This window comes from Gigantopelta aegis, chromosome 6 (assembly GCF_016097555.1).
Source record: "Gigantopelta aegis isolate Gae_Host chromosome 6, Gae_host_genome, whole genome shotgun sequence".
Taxonomy (NCBI): Eukaryota; Metazoa; Mollusca; class Gastropoda; order Neomphalida; family Peltospiridae; genus Gigantopelta; species Gigantopelta aegis.
Window position 1 is genome coordinate 81,952,244 of NC_054704.1, and position 21,522 is coordinate 81,973,765.

At 35.0% G+C, this 21,522-nt stretch overlaps 1 protein-coding gene across 1 annotated transcript in view; it reads left to right on the forward strand.

Annotated features, from left to right (window-relative positions):
* Positions 1 to 21,522, forward strand: part of LOC121375953 (phosphatidylinositol 3-kinase regulatory subunit alpha-like) — a 211,625-nt gene that overhangs the window by 99,079 nt on the left and 91,024 nt on the right. The window contains exon 4 of the mRNA XM_041503695.1: positions 5,523 to 5,588. Within this exon, the coding sequence (XP_041359629.1) occupies positions 5,523 to 5,588 (66 nt within the window). The remainder of the gene's footprint in view (positions 1 to 5,522; positions 5,589 to 21,522) is intronic.

A 21,522-nucleotide genomic window follows, 5' to 3' on the forward strand; every position in this document is an offset into this window, starting at 1 on the left:
ACTTCAGATAGCAACAAGGGATCTTTATTGTGCATTTTCTCACAGACAGGACTGCACATACCATGGTTTTTGCTATATCAGTCATGGGGCTCTGATTATAAGATGGGCTAAAAACATATTGTGTCCATTGAGGGTGGTCAATCCTGTGATCTGTTACCAGGCAAGGAAACATTCTATCACTGGGCTACATCCAACCATAGTTGGTTTCTAGTTTGTTTTGTTTAATGACACCACTAGAGCACATTGATTTATTAATGATTTATTTATCATCGGCTATTGTATGTCAAACATTTTGTAATTCTGACATATAGTCTTGGAGAGAAAACCCGCTACATTTTTCTATAAGTATCAAGGTATCTTTTATATTTGCCATCCTGTAATTCTGACATATAGTCTTGGAGAGAAAACCCACTACATTTTTCCAATAGTATCGGGGTATCTTTTATATGCGCCATCCAACAGACAAGATACTTAGATAGTACATATCACATCCTTTGATATACCAGTCGTTATGCACTGGTTGGAGCGAGAAATAACCTGATGGTCCACCAGGTGGGATCAATCCTAGACTGTGTCCAACCCCTTAGTTGGTTAATATGTTCTGTCAATAAAAAAATTTGTTAAGACATGCTTAGCGAATTTGATATTACGTGGCATTTATTTTATCCCCTCATAGTGATTACTATTAGCATGTTGCAATAAAATCCCATATTTATTTTAAAAATTATGTGTAAAGAAATATGAGATTGTTTGAAATTTGTATGAGCTGTCAAGAGATGATAGCACGTATTTTATGTAAAAAGTTCACTTGCAGATAATAATAATAGCGCCAGGTCATTCACATCTAGAAAGAACAGTGGAAAGGTGAGTGTGTTTACACAGGATCTCGGGTTAGCTGGCCTGAACTCACTGATATGTTAAATAGATGTATAGTACGCAGGTATAATACGTGTATAATATGTGGTTTCCTACACCTGGTGGATATAGTTTTGTGTATTTTTAAATCTGATATATTCTGGTGCGTTAGTTTTACTTGTGATATTTTAATATCGGCACACTTTTCTTTCTTTCTTTTTTTCAGACAGGATAGCATATACCACAGCCTTTGATATACCAGTCATGGTGCACTGGCTGAAACGAGAAATATCCCAATGGGCCCACCAACGGGGATCGATTCTAGATTGACCGTGCCTCAAGTGAATGCTTTACCACTGGGCTACGTCCCGCCCTAACATAGTCCAGTGGTAAAGTGCTCGCTTGATGTGCGGTCAGTCTGTGATCAATCCCCATCAGTGGGCCCATTGGCTATTTCTCGTTCCAGCTAGTACACCACAACTGGTATATCAAAGGCTGTGGTGTGTGCTATCCTGTCTATGGGATGGTACATGTAAAAGATCCCTTGCTACTAATGGAAAAATGTAGCGAGTTTCTTCTCTGAGTCTATAATTATGTCAAAATCACCAAATGTTTGATACCCAATAGCCGATGGTTAATAAATCAATGTGCTCTAGTGGTGTTGTTAAACAAAACGAACAAACAGATAATCTTATTAATGTTTTTGTAATTTCACATGGATCCAGTTTTACTTCCATGTGTTAATAAAAATTTTAAAAACCCTAGCAGTATTGTTGTCAATTTGCTACAATGTAGGTGCATTCATGTTGATCATTTTTTACTATCAATAATAATCTTCAATAAATTCACCAAAAAATGACAAGCAGTTCTTATATATACACTCTTGAATGAGTAGGATGATTTACTTACAGGTGCAAAGTGGCACCATATTTAAAACAAAATTCTATCAAAACCAGTCACGCATTTTAATTCAAATAACTTGTTCCCCCTCCCACCTCCATGCCCCTACCCTTTAATCGTTTTTGGAACAGCACCTCTTATATTTGCTTACTAAAACACTAATCTGAATCATGAAGAGCTATAATGGTAAATTATGACGTCACACAAATTAAGTGCTTTCATCGACATATTGATTGGGCCTATTTTGGCGTGCCAGATGTTTGAACAAATAACTTCTCATCCACTTTCCTGGATATTTCAAGTACCGTGGTAAATATTGTAGCACGTAGCTCTCAGTTGTACTTGTAGCGGCCGTTGAACCCTGTATTAAACTTTACCTTGGTCAACATCCATTCATCGCTCTACAGAAAACTTTTTTTTTTACAGTAATTGAAATATTATTACAAAAAAAAAACCTTAATTAATTTAATTTAAAACAGTATGAGGGTAAACTTTAGCTTTGTTTTTTGTTTTGTATTTTTTTTACTGGGGTCAGTTAATTATTGGGTTAGTTTTATGTATAATGAACTAAAAAACATTATTTCTTTCTAGCTGCCCTTTTTACTGATGGAATGTTATCACGACAGCTGAGCGTGATCACAAATACAAATATTAACCATTTCACTGCTTTGAAAATTAAAACTTCATCTGATATCTTTAAAACTTTTTGTTGGAGTTTATTTACCATTGAAGCTTACTTTGTAAATCTTTTTTTGTTTTCTTTTTCTTCTTCTTTCTTTTTCTTTTTCTTTCTTTCTTTTTTCTTTCTTTTTTTTTTCCTTTTTTTTTTCTTCTGGTAAACAATTTGCAATCATATTTACATGTATACATTTTAATTTATTTTTTAAAGTCCATATGATAAATAGGGTTTTTATATAATTTAATAATTTATGCTAATGATCGACACTAGTAAGTTATTTAACTGATATTTTGTACTGTATATATATATATATATATATATGGGGGCTTCACTAATAAAGAAAATGGGTTAGGTTTAGGGTTATGAAAATCATACAGTATTGATAACAGTCATTAATTTTGTCAAAAGGTCAACTTTAAAAAAAAACAATTCTGCAAAAACTATTTTTGGTGGGTATGGAATTTTACCCATATTACCCTCTGGCAGAATCCCTGCCCTACTAGCTAAATCTGGGCTTGAAATGTTATGAAATTGGACATTACATTTCATCCATTTAACACATTTTGAACCGCACGTCCCTTACTATGATCTACCTAAAAATAACAATGTCACACAGGCTATATTATAATATCTATTAATTGCCAACATTTTAGGGTACATAATTTTACCCTCTGGCAAAAACCCTGACTGTCGATCTTGGCTGTAAGTCGAATTCACAATTTCAAGCCCTTAAAATATATTTTGTTTTATTGACCTGCTTATAAGTCAACCTATATATATATGTATATAAAGCCTAAAATATTAAAATATTTATTTTTAGCAAATAAGAATCATGAATGACTAATATGTGAAATATTTAAACAAAAAATAATAATTTTATGAACTTCAGCTTTGCACATATATTTATAGTTCGTCCCATCCTCCAGCAAATATGTTTTTTGTAAATAATTTCAATTTGGGTTGACTTAAGAAGAAAAGTAAAAGTGTTTTGGAAATAACAAAAAACAACTATTTTTGTGTGCAATTTAAACAATAATCAGCTCAGAAATAAATAACTTGTATTAAATTGCATAGTATGAAAAACGGTGTTGCCAGTGGGATGGACTATAGGTATCCAATTTTTTTATCAAATTGTGCATCAAAAGAGAATGTTCCTCTGCCATTTTTACAATATTTAAACTTTCAATGCTGGCTGATTAATATTCATGAAGATGATCATGAATGTGCTGGTGTACATATTGTGTACAAAAGATTGTTTGAACAACGATTGATACCAATGACAAGATTTTAGAACAAACATGGGCAACAGGTGTTTGGGAGGTCATCCAGGAGATAATTTTTCCCATGACACAGTTTACAATCAAAACTGATCTCAGATGAGTTATAAAATTTTAAATCATCAATTAACATATAACTGAGTATAAACAGTGGGAATATTTCAACAAAAACAAACTTGCAATATTGTTCCCAAAACTTGAAAACGGTAATATCTTTTGTATCATTTTCTGACACCCATCCTAGTTACGAGATATTATTTTGATGAACAATATTTGACAAATAGGTGAAAATATATGGTACTCGTTTCTTGGGGGGGGGGGGGGGGGGGGGGGGGATTAAGCCATTTATTACATTAAAAATGACAGTGTATCCACGATGTTCTGTGTGTGTGTGTCACAAAAATACATCACAAATAAATTTACTAACATTATTTTTGCCTTCAATAGTGTAAATAATACTACAAAGTTTTCCATGATTATTTTTATCCACACTGATTTTCTAATGAGATTTTTTTTTATGTATGTTTTAAAGTTCAGGTTAATTTTTCTATGTACCTGGGTTTGTTCATGGCTGGTCTGCATCATGTACATGTACCAGTGTTTTTTAGAGACAAAAGTATGCATAATTCAAGGGGGAAATATAGTAAGTAAATGGTCATCATGTCGTTAACCTGAAGCTAGCTTACTTACTTATGACCCTTGTCCTTCTGGGGCATAGGCCGTTGACTACAGTTTTCCAGAGTTGTCTGTCCTGGGCTCTGGTTTCAAGCTGCCTCCAGGTCTTCGTGGTGTCCACCTGGAGATCCCTTCACCATGTGTTCTTTGGGGGGGCCTCTTTTTCTTCTGCCTTGTGGGTTCCATGTCAGAGCCTGCCTGGTGATATTCGATGCTGGTTTCCAGAGGGAGTGTATGACCAATCCATCCCCATCGTCTCCTTCTATTCTCACCTTCAGCAGCCAGTTGTGTGTTCTCTCCCAAAAGTCGACCGGCCTCGGTGGTGTCGTGGTAGGCCATCGGTCTACAGGCTGGTAGGTACTGGGTTCAGATCCCAGTCGAGGCATGGGATTTTTAATCCAGATACCGACTCCAAACCCTGAGTGAGTGCTCCACAAGGCTCAATGGGTAGGTGTAAAACACTTTCACCGACCAGTGATCCATAACTGGTTCAACAAAGGCCATGGTTTGTGCTATCCTGCCTGTGGGAAGCGCAAATAATAGATCCCTTGCTGCTAATCGGAAGAGTAGCCCATATAGTGGCGACAGCGGGTTTCCTCTCAAACTCTGTGTGGTCCTTAACCATATGTCTGACGCCATATAACCGTAAATAAAATGTGTTGAGTGCATCATTAAATAAAACATTTCTTTCTTTCTTTCTCCCACAAGTCGATGTCGCTGATGGTGTCTGTAAGCTGAAGCACTAAGGTATTAATTGATACACTGCCTTACATTGAAAATCTGTCAGAATCTTCTGGATTGTTTGGCAGTACATGGTGGGAAGGTGTAAATGACAGCAGCTGATCTGTCGTTGCAATGGTTCTGTTTAGTTTTATCCATGGAATCATCTAGATTAAAGTTCATTTCTTGCTGCTTGGAAGGCTGATCTTTTGCTGAGGACTTGGGTGATCCTTCTTATTTTGTAGACCAGTATTTGAGTATGATAACATTGTTGGAGTCATATTGATATTATCGTACAGTTGTATCATGGTAGATACATACATGGATTATCATATATCATAGTAAATCCAAACCTTCCGTATCAGAGAAACTATCGTAACTCAAATATTCTAAGATATACCTTTGCTTTATTTCAGGTCCTCCAAAGCTTCCCCACAGACTAGTGGACACGTATTTTGTGAAACCCGTCTTCTGCTTCCAATGTGAGTATGAACAGTTTTGACTTCTTCTGTACCATGTGTACTTTTTGTAATTGATAAAAAGGATACATTCAGTGTACAATATTATTGTATGATGCTATTTATGTAAAATTTCCAGCCCTGTTCAGTTAGATTGGTGGTAAGTATTAGATTGGTGGTAAGTATTGTATTTATTAATAAGGAGGAAGGAAAAAAATTCTTCAAATTCTTAAAATATTTTCCAGTTAAAATTAAGGTCAAATGAAATATAACAAACTGACAGAGATTGCATACCCTTCTCCACATTTTTGTATTAGTTTGGTTTATGGGATGGGTTTTTTGTTTTGTTTTGTTTTGTTGGGATTTGTTTTGGTGTGTGTGTGTGTGTGTGTGTGTGTGTGTGTGTGTGTGTGTGTGTGTGTGTGTGTGTGTGTGTGTGTGTTTGTTTGTTTGTTGGGGTTGGTTTTTTTGACACATTAACACAAGTTTTCATTGAATTAACTTTTGATGTCACCACAGATTTACATCCACACAATTTTGTTAAGTAACTCAATTGTGTCATCATTCACTTTTTCTTCTTTCTTTACTTTTTTTACTATAAAACTCCTTTTTATTGTTTGCAAATTGTTTTGTCACAGTCAAGCAAGCACAAATTATGGGGTTTATATGTGTAGATGCCCCGAAACCATGTTACGGTTATATGCCAAACTTTGTTTGATCTGTGGTCTACAAGCTTCAACTACGGACTGTCAAATACCAATTGACACTTAGTGTTTTTATATATATATGTTCTTGATTAATATATCCCAAAACCATGTTCATTACTGTCGTTTATTTTACAATCATGGTCACTGTTATGTGTCATTTGCATGAATACCTATATGACAAATTAACCACATCCATCATTTCTACATTTGCTGGCTTCCTCAAAAAGAGGCCAGGTGAACCAAAGGTCAGCTCTCTGTGTAAAGTGGACTAGATGGGAGGGGTGGGAGTGGGGTTGGGGGGTGGGGGTGGGGGTGGCATTTATAATTTCCTGACATTTGATAGTTAGTCATCAGGTCATAGCCTCTAGCACTACTGGGGGGAAAAAATTCAATGGTAATTAACATATATGATTTTTGTCACCAGCTTAGAAGTCACTGAAGAATTAAGATTAATTTTTTTTAAATCCTGTTAATCAGTTGCCGGGGGGGTGGGGGGGAGGGGTGTTAGCGTACAGTCATATGTAGTGAATTGGTTTTGATTTTAAGTCCTGTCAGTCAGTTGCCAATAGGGGAGTTTGGCATCCAGTCAAATGTAGTGAATTTGTTTTGATTTTAAATCCTGTTAATCAATTGCCAATAGGGGCAGCCCTCAACGTTAACTTTTCGATCTAGCAGCCAGATGGTGTCTACTTGTATTTTTATATAGATAGTATGAAGTATTTTAGTCACCCAATGAAAATGGTTACATATGCGACCAAATCAGTCGCAGTGTTGAGGGCTGACGGGTGTTTGATGTAGTCATATGTAGTGAATTGGTGTTCTGATTTTAAGACCTGTTAATAAGTTGCCAATAGGGGTGTTTTATGTACAGTCATATGTAGTGAATTGGTTTTGATTTTAAGTCGAGTCAATCACTTGTCAATGGGGGGGGGGGGGGGGGGGGGGGGGGGAGTAACGTACAGTAATATATAGTGAATTGGTTTTGATTTTAATTCCTGTCAGTTGTCAATGGTGGATGTTTGACATACAGTCAGGCCTCCCAGACCTATATTTCCTATATTTTTTATAGGATCCTATAAAACTCCTATATTGAGATTCATTTCCTATATTTCCTATATTTGACTCAATTGATTTGCCAAAATGCCGATGAATAAAATATGTTACTGAGTTATATTCCCAGCCTGTCAGAAATTCAGAAGATGCTTTGAATGTGCACCAACTTTCATATTATCCTGGATACTGGCATGGACTGCTGGCAAGCCTTGGTATATATTTGTTCAGGGTTGAAAATTAACATGAAAACCATGGTCGCCAGCAGGCTGTCCTCCTAAGGTAGCACTATACCAATTAATTTCCGGCTGGGTCGAAGTTCGAGGTGCACCGAACTTTTGATAGAGAAGTTAACACCACAAGTCCTGTGATTGGTTATAAATGTGAGTGTGTTGGTTGTAAAAAAAATGAGTTTCATCTGGGCTAAAAATGTATACAATTTTAATTAATCTAGTACCATTGTGTCAAGTAGCCTTGTGCTTGGAACATGTATGGGGTACATGTAAAAAAAAGTACTAAAATTTTGTGCGAAACTAGGGGTGTTGTAAAAACATCTGGTTATACCGAAAATGAGCCATGAAAGGTACCATTTTCTGCAGTTAATACTTTGAGGTAGGGATTGTAGTACTGATATTTATGGGTCATAGTTTGGTTGATATATTGCATATAGTGTTTTTAAATACAAACGTTAACATGGTCGCCTATGGGATTTGAATTGGTATAGTCCAACCCTAAAGATGAGGCACTAGATAAAGATTCATGGAATCATCCACTATTTTGCATTGTGCAGAGATACAGCCCTGATCTCGTATTACGGTTTTTGTCATTCAAGTTACGTTGGATTTATCCTATGCAGTTTTATAAATATATATTGTTTTTATTTACACTGAATGTTTTACCCCCAAAAACATTTCAGATAATATGAGTTTACAATTTAATAAATTAATGTTTTTATATGAATTTTATCTTTAGGCCTACATGCCAGTTAACTGACTTTTGAAATAATCCATGTAGTAATGGAACATTTCATTGTTAGTGTGAGTTAAAAGTACATGTTAAAATTTGATTTTGTCCCAGAATAATATAAGCTTATTAAATATGATTAATTTGTACCATAACATTGAATAATGTCAAAAAGTAGGTCTACTAAATAAATATGGTGTATCCAGTCCATTAATCCGACAACTTAAAAAAAACCCATGATGTGTTTGCAATACGTTTTGAGCTATATTTTTTAAAGCCTCGGACCAAAATCTCAGAAGCTAAGGCCGGGTCTGGTAAGTCTGGCGTTGTCAAAATATAGAACATGTTCTATAATGTTGTCTGTTGCCAGATCTGTAGTTCGCGCCAGCACAATAGCGGTGTGTTTTGTGACATTCGATTCAGTTTCAGTGCGTTAATTTTTCACCTGGTACCATATTCGCCAGACTCTAAAATCAATGGTCTCCCAATGGACTACCTTTGTGAAATTCAGTGGCCCATAGCCAATAAAGGTCGCTACGGGCAACCAGGTGACTGCTAATTTTCAACATTGTTTGTTGAGGTAGTAGATGGTATCTTGTGTACAAAGCAAGGTAAGAACATACCATTAGTAATGTAAATGTCTTTAAAAATCCGCGTAAAATACCTATAATCATGATAATTGACCTCAAAATTCCTATAAAACTCCTATATTTTGGTATGCAAATTCCTATTATTTCTTATATTTTAATATCTACAAGTGGCTGGGAGGCCTGATACAAACATATCTAGTGAATTGGTTTTGATTTTAAGTCCAGTCAGTCACTTGTCAATGAGGAGCATTTGGCATATAGTCATGTGTAGTGAATTTGTGTTAATCAGTGTTTTGGTATCAGCTGTCCAGACACCCTGATAAGATAGGATTGTCTTGTTGTCTGTGACTAGATAACCTCAGCTTTCTAGACTTCTCTCTTCCTAACTGACAGAATGTCAGATAGATAAAGCCTGTCTCACTGTCTACATCACAAGATAGCACAAGGGCCGGTTTTAATTTGGGAAGGGGCAAGATCATGATGTATTGGGGAACTGTCTGCTTGATGACATCAAACTCCACCATTTAAGGGAAGCTACATGTATCACATTCGCTCCCCATCATCAGCTTTTCTGCCTGAAACTAGTTTGAGAGTACGTAATAAAAAAGAAACAAATCATAAAGAAAGAAAGAAAGAAATGTTTTATTTAATGACACACTCAACACATTTTATTTACGGTTATATGGCATCAAGCATATGGTTAAGGACCACACAGATAATGAGAGAGGAAACCTGCTTCATGGGCTACTTTTCGATTAGCAACAAGGGATCTTTTATATGCACCATCCCACAGACAGGGTAGTACATACCACGGCCTTTGATATACAAGTCATGGTTCACTGGCTAGAATGAGAAATAACCCAATGGGCCCACCGACGGGGATCGATCCCATACCGACTGCACATCTAGCAAGCACTGTACCACTGGGCTACGTCCCGCCAAATCATAAATGCCTCTACTAGGTGGTTAGAGGTTTGAAATGTTTCGAAATTGAACGCTGCACTCCTTTTTTTTTTTACAAGTTTTAAATTAAGAAAATGTATCCATTAATTTCCAAGATTTCAGTACATCATTTTACCCTACATACCAACTGGCAGAAAGCCTGATCACTCCCCTGAGACCAGTTCAAGGATAGTAATTTTTACCTCCCCTTAGGTGTACATTTATAGGATATGAATATGGTGATCTGAGTTAGGGGACAAATTAATCACTCCTCTTTTTTTTTTTTTTTTTTTTTTTTTTTTTTATCATGGCGAGGTATGTGACACATCAGCACACTTTAAACTTATACTGTTACATCAAGCAAAATTTGGGAAGCCATTATTTTTCCATAATACATAATCTAGATGCATAGACAAGTGACGTATTTACTATTTCCTTCTATCTTATCTCGTTCATTTAACGTTAGATGGAGGAGAAAAAAAAACCAGTCTAGCAAGCAACTGTGATTGCTTTGCTCCTCCTCCTCCTCCCCTCCCCTCCCCCGAACATGTCTATAAATCATAAATATTTTCAGTATATTTAATGTAAAAATGTTTTGGAAATAATAAAAAAATACAATTTTTTTGTGCAATTTAAAAAACAATCTGCTCAGAAATAAATAACTTGTAGTAAATGCCATAGTATGAAAAAAGGTGTTCCTTGTGGGAAGGACTATAAGTGTAAGACATGTAACCACTTATGTATTTTGAAAGATAAAATATATTTATTTTTATGAAGGCAGTGCGTTTCAGTTTACACAATGTTACCTGTACATTGGGAACATTTTGTATCCAAGTTAATGGTACTTATTGCATAGCAACTTCCAGTTTCCATGTTTTCCCACTATGTATACATGTATTTGTTATTTTTCTAATTAACATGGAAATAGTTAGTTGTATCTTGCTGTGTATAACATCAAACTGAGAAATAATTTGTTATGTGACCATATCCATTAAGTCTCAGTTAATGATTGTTTAATGTTTTTGCCAGAGAGAAATTTTTGGGTATGATGCTATGGAATTGAATGCAACCACAGTCAAATCATACAGTAATGATAAGTATAATTAATTTTGTCAAAAGGTTAAAAAAAAGAAAAAAAGTGGGTGGGTGACCTGTTTTACCCTCTGGCTGAAACCCAGTGGTTGGACTTCCAACTAAGGTTAACAGTTTGCCAGAGTCTGGATCTCATTTTAATTGGCTGGTATGTGTATATATTCTAGTTCACATGTATGTGGCTATATTTGTCTTTGTCATTGTAAAAGGTTCTTGACCATCAGCTCAGATTTACGTTTGTTAATCGGAATCGGAACTATTTTCTCGTGCCCCTATCCAGAACGGTTCAGGCACGCCCACCATGAATCCATGTTCTGGCATCGCCAGTCCATGGTTCCATGGCGTTTGTTAATAATCAGGCAGTGCTGCAGTGTCTGTATATAGCAGGTGTAAAAACTCCTCAGAAAACACCAGAAATGACAGGATCATTATCAGTTGTGTAATGTAGCACATCTCATGTGTGAGCAGGTGCTTTTTTTTTCTCTTTTTTTTTCTTTTTTAAGCACCACAAACATTTAACACAGAGACAGACTTCTTTTTTCTTTTTTTCTTTTTTGATATTGCAAACATGGATGATGATGAGGTGAATGGTGAAGCCACAGTATTTCCATTTCAGTATGGGACTACTTGACAGGTCCATGCTCCACACTTGCTGTCAGTTGAGCTATCTCGGTATCACCGAGCCCGAGGTGCACAGAACCTGCAATGTATGCCAGGTAATCATGTGGGGTCATACACTCAGGAGACAAACCCATAATCACACCCAAAAAGTGGGTGAAAGTCTGTGTATGTGGTGTTACACCTACCCATTGAACCTAGCAGTATACTCACTCTGGGTTGGAGCCAGTACTGGCAATAAAAATCTCCTTTTGTGAAACCTTCATCATGGATAGAATTTTCATCAGATATCTACTTCACTGGCTACGTACGGGTGGTTAACCATATCATATCGTGCATACAGTCCATTCCTAGAAAAGCTGAGAATGTTTCAGTCACCTCTTGTTGAAGGTTTAAGATGGACCCCTAAAATTATTAGTAATTTGGCAAATTTGGTAAGAAAATCTCAAGAGAAATTCAAATTTCAATTAGCTAAACAGCCAAAATGGCTGTAGACCTGAAAGAACAGGTTATTTTTAAATAAGCTTTTTGGCAAATTAATAATGAAACAGGGCTAGCTCTGACAGTCGCCAAATTCGCCAATTGCGAATTTTAAAAACAATTGGCGAAATTTTATTTTAAGTTGGCGAAATAATTTTACTACATTGTATTAGAAAATAACTGGTTTTCTGCCATTTTTTAAGTTTAATAGATAATTTGGCGAAATTTTTTATTTACCCAGAGCTATAGCCCTGTGAAAAGTATTTGCATATTAAAGTTTAATTAGCATTTGGCAACTTGGCTAATGACAGCTCAACCTCCACTTGTACATAAACCTTTTTATGTTTAGTTCCTTAGTTATCTGCTGCATACTTCATTGTTGTTAACAAAGAGCAGTCACTAATCTAGAAGTGACATCTTCCTTCCCAGAATTGGGTTTCTGTTAGAGGATAAAACAGGTATGGTGTCATACCCAAATTGTTTTGAAGATTCTATTTTTTTTTATTTAATCTTTTGACAAAATTAATTACTCTCATGATTACTCTATGATTTTCTTAGTCCTAACCCTAAACCTAACCCATTTTCTTTCTGTTGGAGGCCTATTGCATTCAGCACACACATTGTAAATATTCAGTTCCATAGTGCCATACACAAAAAAAATTCTTTCTGGTAGACACCTTGCAGAAAAAAGTAAAGACATTTGATTAAAAAAAAAAGAAACATGTTGACTAACAATTGTTTAAGATGTTATTTTAAGAATAAGTAATTACATTTGAAATCATTAACAGTTTTTTTTTCTTATTTCCTCACTAAGTAAATTAAAGCATAATTTCTTCTGTAATTGTTTGTAGTACTATGTTAAAAGTGAAATGTAATTGGTTGATACATTTTGTACTGTTTCGTCAGGATTCGTGTTTATTTGTAGCGTCCAAATTGTTCTCTTGATCCGAAATTATTTCGTCATCAAATTCTACTTCTTCCAGTAATTAAATTACCGCAAAACAGTTGAATATTTCCATTAAAAACAAAGCTGTTAAATAATAAATGTGGTGGTGTTGTAAGAAAATGAATTTAATAAATGATATTTCTTGGCATCAGTCAAATGGAGCTAATTAAAACTGGACTGTTCAACTACAAACACGAGTACACATTGATGTCCAATCCCTTTCCAAAGTGGAACAAGACCAACAAGGTGCTAAGTTAGCTATTTGGCAGTCCACAAGATGATTTCTTGATATTTGTATAGTACTTTTGTTCTTGAAATCAGATAAAATATTAAGACTAAAAACTAAAGAATAAATATTATGGCAACTTTGACTTCTTACTACTGCTAACAACTTAGTGACTTGAGCCAGCTTTTGGCAAAACAAAAGAGTCATTTCACCAGCTAGATTAATGCCTGCATGAGGGACGAAGGTATCTTAACAACATTGTTAAACAAAGGAAGGAAATGTTTTATTTAACGACGCACTCAACACAATTTATTTACGGTTATATGTTAGACATATGGTTAAGGACCATACAGATATTGAGGGAAGAAACCCGCTGTCGCCACTTCATAGACTACTTTTTTCGATTAGCAGCGAGGGATCTTTTATATGCACCATCCCATAGACAGGATAGCACATATCACGGCCTTCGATGTACCAGTCGTGGTGCACTGGCTGGAGCGAGAAATAGCCCAATGGGTCCACCGACAGGGATCGATCCCAAACCGACCATGCATCAAGTGAGCGTGTTACCACTGGGAGCCTACGTCCTGCCCCGCATTGTTAAATATGTCTGCTGGTTCTTACAAGTTAAATCCTCGGGTACAATTTCAACAACCATTAATGCAGTCAGCAGCAAATTTGGTCAACAGTTAATTATCATACAAAATTTGTCATTTTTCATATTGAATAGAACTTTAATCAACAATTTAGTGGTATTTTTTTCAATAATTAACAGTTATAAATTGAAAAAAAAAGCTAAGTAAAGCATATTGTTCAGTTTCAACAAAAATCTAACCATTTTATGGATGATATGTTTTATCAGAACAACACTGTTGAATGTTGTAGTTAACTGGTCCTCTCGATCCATTTAGAAATAGGTAACCAATCCATTGCTCTCCAGATAACAATTTGGCGAGGAATTTCAGATAAGGAGAGCTTAAAAATTTAACACCCGCAGGGTTTCTAGAATTTTAATAAATCCACTAGCCATGGGATCAGTGATTTTACAAATTTACTAGCCACAATTAAAAATTCACTTGCCCTACTTTGAAGTTAATACAATTTTATTAAATAATAGTAAAAATTGGGTATGACAGATCTGTGTAGCTTAAAAAGACTAACATTGGGGGTGGGGGTGGGGGTGGGGGCATGATATTCATATTTACAAAATAGACTTGAACTGCCAACATTCGGCAAAAAAAAAATTCACTAGCCGCTGGGCATGACAATAGTAGTTATTTACTAGCCCATCATTGAATATCACTAGCCATGGGAGTGGAGCTACCATAATCTATAAGCCCTGACCAGATAATGAAGCAAAATGATGATTGAGCCTAGTAGACAAGTGCAGAAAAAACAGATCATTTTCCATTTTGGGGCAAATATCAAATGTATTAAAGTCAGCATGTCAACAGATATAATGTTTGAAGCTATCTGCACGTATTGTTAAAACACATATAAATGTGACATGTATATGATATGTTTAACCTTTTGGGACTGACTGTCGTATAATGAATTCAGGCACTGATGAGCACTTTCAAATTCAGTCTGCTGTAAAGATTGAAGTGCTGTTACCTAGCGATGCATTTCCACAAGAATCCAGGACCTGCTTGGATTGTTTGGGGTGTTTAGTTAGTACTAGATGGAACATGTCCAGTTTGCTGTGCTTATTTGCTTACTTTGTTATATTTTGTGGAAGGGTAGGAAACAAAGAGCTATCAAACATAGACCCCCACTTGAAAAAAAGAGAAAAAAAAGAAGACATTTACATCACAGAACCTATATCAGTTGATTTCTGGAAAGTTAATTAGTTTGATCTTTAATTGTATGCATGATTGGTTTTTTTTAAATGGGTTTGAAAAAAAAGAAGAGAGGTATAAAATGAAGCAGCACATTTTAAACTATGGCTGTTGGTAGCTGGTAATTTGGTTATTTTGACACATTGAGTACATAATAATAGATGGTGAGAGAGATTAACTGATATTGGCACATAGACCTGTCCTTTCAAATAGTGTCAAGGGATCTTTTTATAAAGTTAAACTTTAGTAATCATCAGCTATTGAATGTCAAACACTTGGTAATTACAACATAGTCTTAGAGAGTGAACCCACCTCATTTTTCAATTAGTAGCAAGGGATCTTTTATATGCACCATCCCACAGACCGGATAGCAAAGTAAAATAGCAAAATTCAGAATATTACAAATATGTTGCTATTCAGTAGTTTGATAGTGTAAATGGCAAAGGATTACAAATTAGCATTACTAGTACATATATCAGTTTACTTGAAAAGACAAATCTTTACGTAATCTTCCTTTAAATAACATTTGGTTTGGAAATTATATATATATAACACAGGAACATGACATTAACTTTGGATTGAAGAATAATGCCAATAAATTGAATTGATCATAATGTGATAAAAGCTTATGTATCAGGTAGAGATTAGACTTGTACTTGACCTGTGACTGAACCTCAGTGTTTGCCATGTGGTTAGTATCACACAAAGTCCATTGTGGACATGTCCAGATGTCAGGGTTGTTAGGGTACCCTTACTTAACACTGGTCAGTAGAGTTCGACAAATGTCCGAAATGTCTACTTTCACATTTAAATCCAGTGAAACCTGTTTAAACCAGATCACACTGGAGACATAAATTTTGTCCGATTTAGTCAGGATCCGGTGTTTAGAGTGTTGGGTTTTAGAATTTAGAAATTTGGGGACTGTGAAACTTGGCCAATTTTCAGAGGATCAGGGTTTTTTTAGGTTAGGATACGGTTTACACAAGTTTCACAGTATTATAACAACACTATCAATATTTAGTTTATATCAAATATTTTAATCCACAAAATAGAAATCCTACTAAAACAAACACCCACAGGGCCAAATAAAAAGTCCAGTTTCAAAGGGGTATGCCCGCTTTAGAGAGGTTTTCTTTGATAGTGATATTTAAAAAGGGACAATGAAGAAGATCCGGTTGTGATGTAATTCTGGTTTACAGAGGTTACAGTTTTGAGATGTTTCACTGTAGTAGCCATTTTGTTTGAATATATCACGGCATATACCACGGCCTTTGATATACCAGTCGTGGTATGCAGGCTGGAATGAGAAATAGCCCAGTGTGCCCACTGATGGGGATAGAACCCAGACGAACACACATCATGCGAGTGCTTTACCCTTGGACTGTGTTTCACCCCTCCTAATTGATTTAAAAGTCTGTCAAGGAAGTTAGATTTTAAAGTTAAAATACCATATAAAATATAACATTGTAATTTGTCTATGAAATGCCTATAGGACAACAGTTTGGTCCATGATGTGGCACTATGAATTTTGTTAATGTGTAGCCATTTATACTGTAAATTTTATAGCCATTTGCAACATGATACTTAACCAATTATTCCCTGGCTCGAAAACCACACCTTACCCCATCTTACAATCCATAACGGTTTCAATCTAGACACCGGCATCCGCGTTTCTTCTCTTTCTGACCTTTTGCTCAAAAGTTGGGCGAATTAATACCTTAGTCCAATCAATGAATTAGTGTCTCCCAGTGGAGCAACCTTTCTTAGCCAACTAAATTGCTTTGTACCTCACCGGTCGTATAGAGGCGTTAATGAACTACAGTCAGAATTCACATCATATTTCTGTCAAAAAAACCCCTTAAAAACCTTTTAAAAATTAAATCCAGTTATCAAAACATTTTAAGAAAAAAAAGTAAAAGAAAGGACATTAATGTTAGTTTGTTTTGTTTAACAACACCACTAGACCACATTGATTTATTAATCATCAGCTATTGATGTTGGGTTTGTCATAATTCTGATATTTAGTCTTAGACAGAAAACCCTCTATATTTTTCTATTAGCAACTAGGCATCTTTTATATGCACCATACCACACACTTTGATATACTAGTTGTGAAGCACTGGCTGGAAAGAGAAAAAGCCCAAAGGGCCCATCAAGAAAGATTGACTCTAGACCGACCGTGCATCAGGCGAATGCTTTATCCCCTAGATACTAATTTGTTTTTTAACTATCTGCACTATTCCTGCAGTTTAGATTTCCAAGAGTAACCATTACAGGAATAATTGTGCCAAAATTAGTTTCTGTGACAATTTTCTGATACATGTACTTCCTTGTACCTAACGAGATTAGGTCACTTGATCTTTAATAGAGACATTTGTAATAATCAATATCAAGAAAAATTCAAATAATTTATTGTACATGTATACCAATACAGACACTAAATGTTTTTTAAAATGACTGCCTTCCAGTCTGTATCCATCCATAATGTCGGTGTTTTATAATGTCAACTGTAGCCTTTCATTTTGGATTCATTGGGATTGTCACCATCTGATATTTTATTACTGAGTTAATGCATCCATTTTTGCAATAGATATCACCAGGTAAGTCTATTTAAATGTTTTCGTGAAGACACACAATCTTTCATGTGTTAAGAACGAACTGTTACATAATTTTTATGAATTCTTGGTAAAATTACTGATGCTAAGTCTAAGAAAATGTATGAAACATCTTTCAGGGCTCACTCTGGATCAAAAATACCTGTAGCCAAAATATTAGCCAAATGAAATTTTTATTAGCCATATTGAAAATGCTCTAGCCAAATTTGTTTTACGCAGTACTGTATAGAGTATTTATATATGAATATGAAAATGTATCTTTTTCAGCTAATTGTGTACAAACTGGAATAAATAGGAATAACAAAACCTCAATGGGGGTAGGGGCAGTTAATATATTACTTCGATTTTTCAGCGGGGGTGGAGTTGGAATGGGGTTATGCAATATCTTCAGAGTTTGAAGCTGGTACCCATACAGCCACCCCCATTTCTAAGGCCTATGATATAAATTAACAAACATACAGAAATATGGGGGTGGGTGGATGTTTATGGAGGGTGTTGTTTTTTCTTTCTTCCTTTTTTCCCAAATAAAAATTTGAGAGCTTTTTTTATTTTTATTTTTATTTTATTTTATTATAGAGCTCATTATTTCTTTAAATAGCAATATTTATGTCAGTTTGAATTGCTTTATTTTTTTAATTTTTATAAATGACCCATCAATTCCCCACCCCAAACAATTTCATATTTTACTTTGTAAAATCTTTGAACCAAAGTAATAAAAACAGACCGACAATGCGTGTCAATTTGAATACACATGTCAGTTCAGGGCCGAAAGATGTGTAGGCCGTCTTAAGGGCTGAGTTCAGCCAGACCGAACAAAAACAAAACGTTCGCTAGACTGGTTTGTGTGCTTCACGTTAAACCAAATGGACACGACGAACACCAATCAAATAGTTCGAACGTTAGGAAGAACGTTCGTTGGCTGAACTGAGGACAGGAGACATCGGGTTGCGGACATTAAACAATACGGTTGCGCGAAAGTAAATCTTGATGTTAATTTGTAGAAAAACTAGTTGTTCGCATCAATGAATATCTAACTGCAGTTTTTGTTTATTCCTTTGCCTTTGTTAATTTCGTACCCATGATCGAGAGCACGCATGCAGATCGCGATCGCCGGAAATGAAAATGAAGTATTTAAATTGTACAAATTGCAGTTAAATGTACACTGAATAAAATTAGTTTACAATAATCATATGTGTTAGATAATTTTAGATACAAATTTGTAAGACTGTGAGGTGACATTTAATAACTTAGCTGGATTTTAAAAAGACCGTAAATTTTAATTTTATTAAAAGTTGGGGTTTTTTTGGGTTTTATTTAATAAATGGAGTATACTGTGAAGTCGGCATTCTTAGCTGAGGTATTTTGCAAGCATAAATCACAACAAGCATTTAACACGGCGCTGAAATCAACAGCAACAACATGGCACAAATATACCAAGTTACAGATTTTCTAGACATTGCTTTCATACATTGCCGTTAAAATTAATAACCGTGATTATTAAAATAAGCAAACACTATAAGGCCTATGCTGTATTCTGCATGACACCGTTTCTCGTTACCGGTCACGAGATAGCTATTACGCTAATTGAATATTTGGTAGTATTATTATGTTTGAGGTGTCGGATAGATTATGTAACTGTTTGTTCACATCAGAAGACAGAAAATGGTTTAGCAAAAATTTTAGCCACGTGCAATTTTATTAGCCTTTTTTTTTTTAAATTAACCAATGGCTAATTTGGCTACCGACAGCACGAGCCTTGTCTTTCATGCATTAAGAAGAGAGCTGTTACTTACATTTTATGAATTGTTGGTAAAATTATGTTAGCAAAAGCTAAGAAAATGTAAGAAACAATCATAATAAAATCCATATGTTAAAAATAATAATAATAGCACATTCTGATCATTCTGAAAAGTTCTGTATGGTAGTAGTGTTTGGTGGGAAGTGGGGGGAGGAGGAGGGAAACAACGTAAGAGAAAGGTGACTGCTATGTAGGGCAGCCAGCACTGGCAGCTGTCCTAGTAAAAGTTCACCTTGTATTGTTACAAGTTGCACACAATGTACGAGAAGAAGACTGCCAGCATATTTGCTATCTGTCTGCTGGGCTGATTCTATCATCCACTAATCATTGTAAACGAGTGGATCTTTTTACTCCGCTGATGGCTTCAATCTAAGGTGAGTGTTTTTTTCAATATCTACTCCATTAAGTAGATAGAAATTTTAAAACGTTTAAATTTTGAATTGCACATAATTGCAACCATCGCATATAATATGCTTGATTGCAAATGTAAAATTGTATCAGGAAAGAGTGGGGATTGATATACATGTATTCTATAATTTTGACTTGTCATATTTTGATTATGGCTCCTAAAATGTATCATATGAATGAGGTACATGTAAGAACTCTGAAGCATATATTAGATTTATTTCTGGTACGTCTGTTGTATGGTGAGTTTTTGTTATTTTCCTGTGCTTTCTTGGTTTAAATAAAATTTAATTTTGTGGATACAAAAAACATTTGCATCATGTAATTAGTTCTTGAATAGCCGTTATTTTAAGTTAAAATTATAAAATGACATGCAGTTTTATTATCGTGTCAGCAGCAATTTAACTAAAATTACTGCATTAAACATTTTCACATTTGTTCCTTGCTTTTATCATATTTAGTAATTATGCATTGTGGCTCTGTATTCTGTCACAATGACAACATTTACTAAAGTATGATCAAATAGCCATCTGGGGTTTTTTTTTTGGGTTTTTTTAAAGCAATATTTTATGTTTGGAAGTACATGTGTAAGTCTCAGTAAAATAATTTGATCAGTGATTAGGTAATCTTATAATTTTGTAATCATATGTAGGGAAAGGGGGATATTTTTTAATGATACCCAAGATTTAATGTGTAAAAGACATATTTGTGCATTACCGTGCAGTCATGTAAGCATGACATTAAGCAATAATTTTTAATAGTCATTCAGTTGTTCATTATGATCTAATATTAGGGCAGGCAACTTGATTTTATTACATGAGTTGCCCATCGGACAACTGGTAAATCACAGAAGTCCTTGTTAAATAAGGAAGATTGTTATATAAGAATTGTTTTGTGAAATTATTGATATATAACAGTCACAAATTGTATAAAATTGCATAGCATAGAGAAGCGATTTTATACTAAATTTGTGACTGTTATACATCAATAAATTTGCAACAAAATGACAAACAATTCTTATGATTACAAACAACACAACTTGTTTAGTTAAAACTACACTTAATTCATAAATCAGTTTCTAACATTCTCCCCATGATCTATTTTACGCAATGTCATCCCATTTGATGTAATGACATAATTTTTCTGAGGTTTTGAGTTTAAAATCCTTCACTACACTATGCAATTTTATGCAGTTTGTGACAGTTATACATCGATAAATTAATTTTAAAAGTTACAAACTTCTTATATAATTACACAGGAGCATGTGTGTGTAAGGGTGGGTTTCATAGTTAATTAAACCCTTCCTTCAATCAAGCAAATTTTCTCCCTTTTTTCTCGATACTTTTTCCAGGGAAGTATGTCTTAACCCCCTCATAAATTTTGCTACCCCCCCCCCCCCCCACACACACACACACCCTCTTCTAAAATTTATCCACCAGTGCCTGAACACACCATATTAGTTAAAATACACATAAAACAGCTTCCATGATCTTTTTTACATAATAACGTCCCATCTCGCGTAATGACATAGTTTTTTAAGGTTTATCGAAGGATAAACTTAAGGTTTTCTTGATGCCGTCCAATCAAAATAGAGTAAGTCGTATAACAATAATGGAAATTTTGTAATTATACATGTATAATATGTGATGCTACAAATGGCATACTTAAATAAATATGTTTAATTTCAC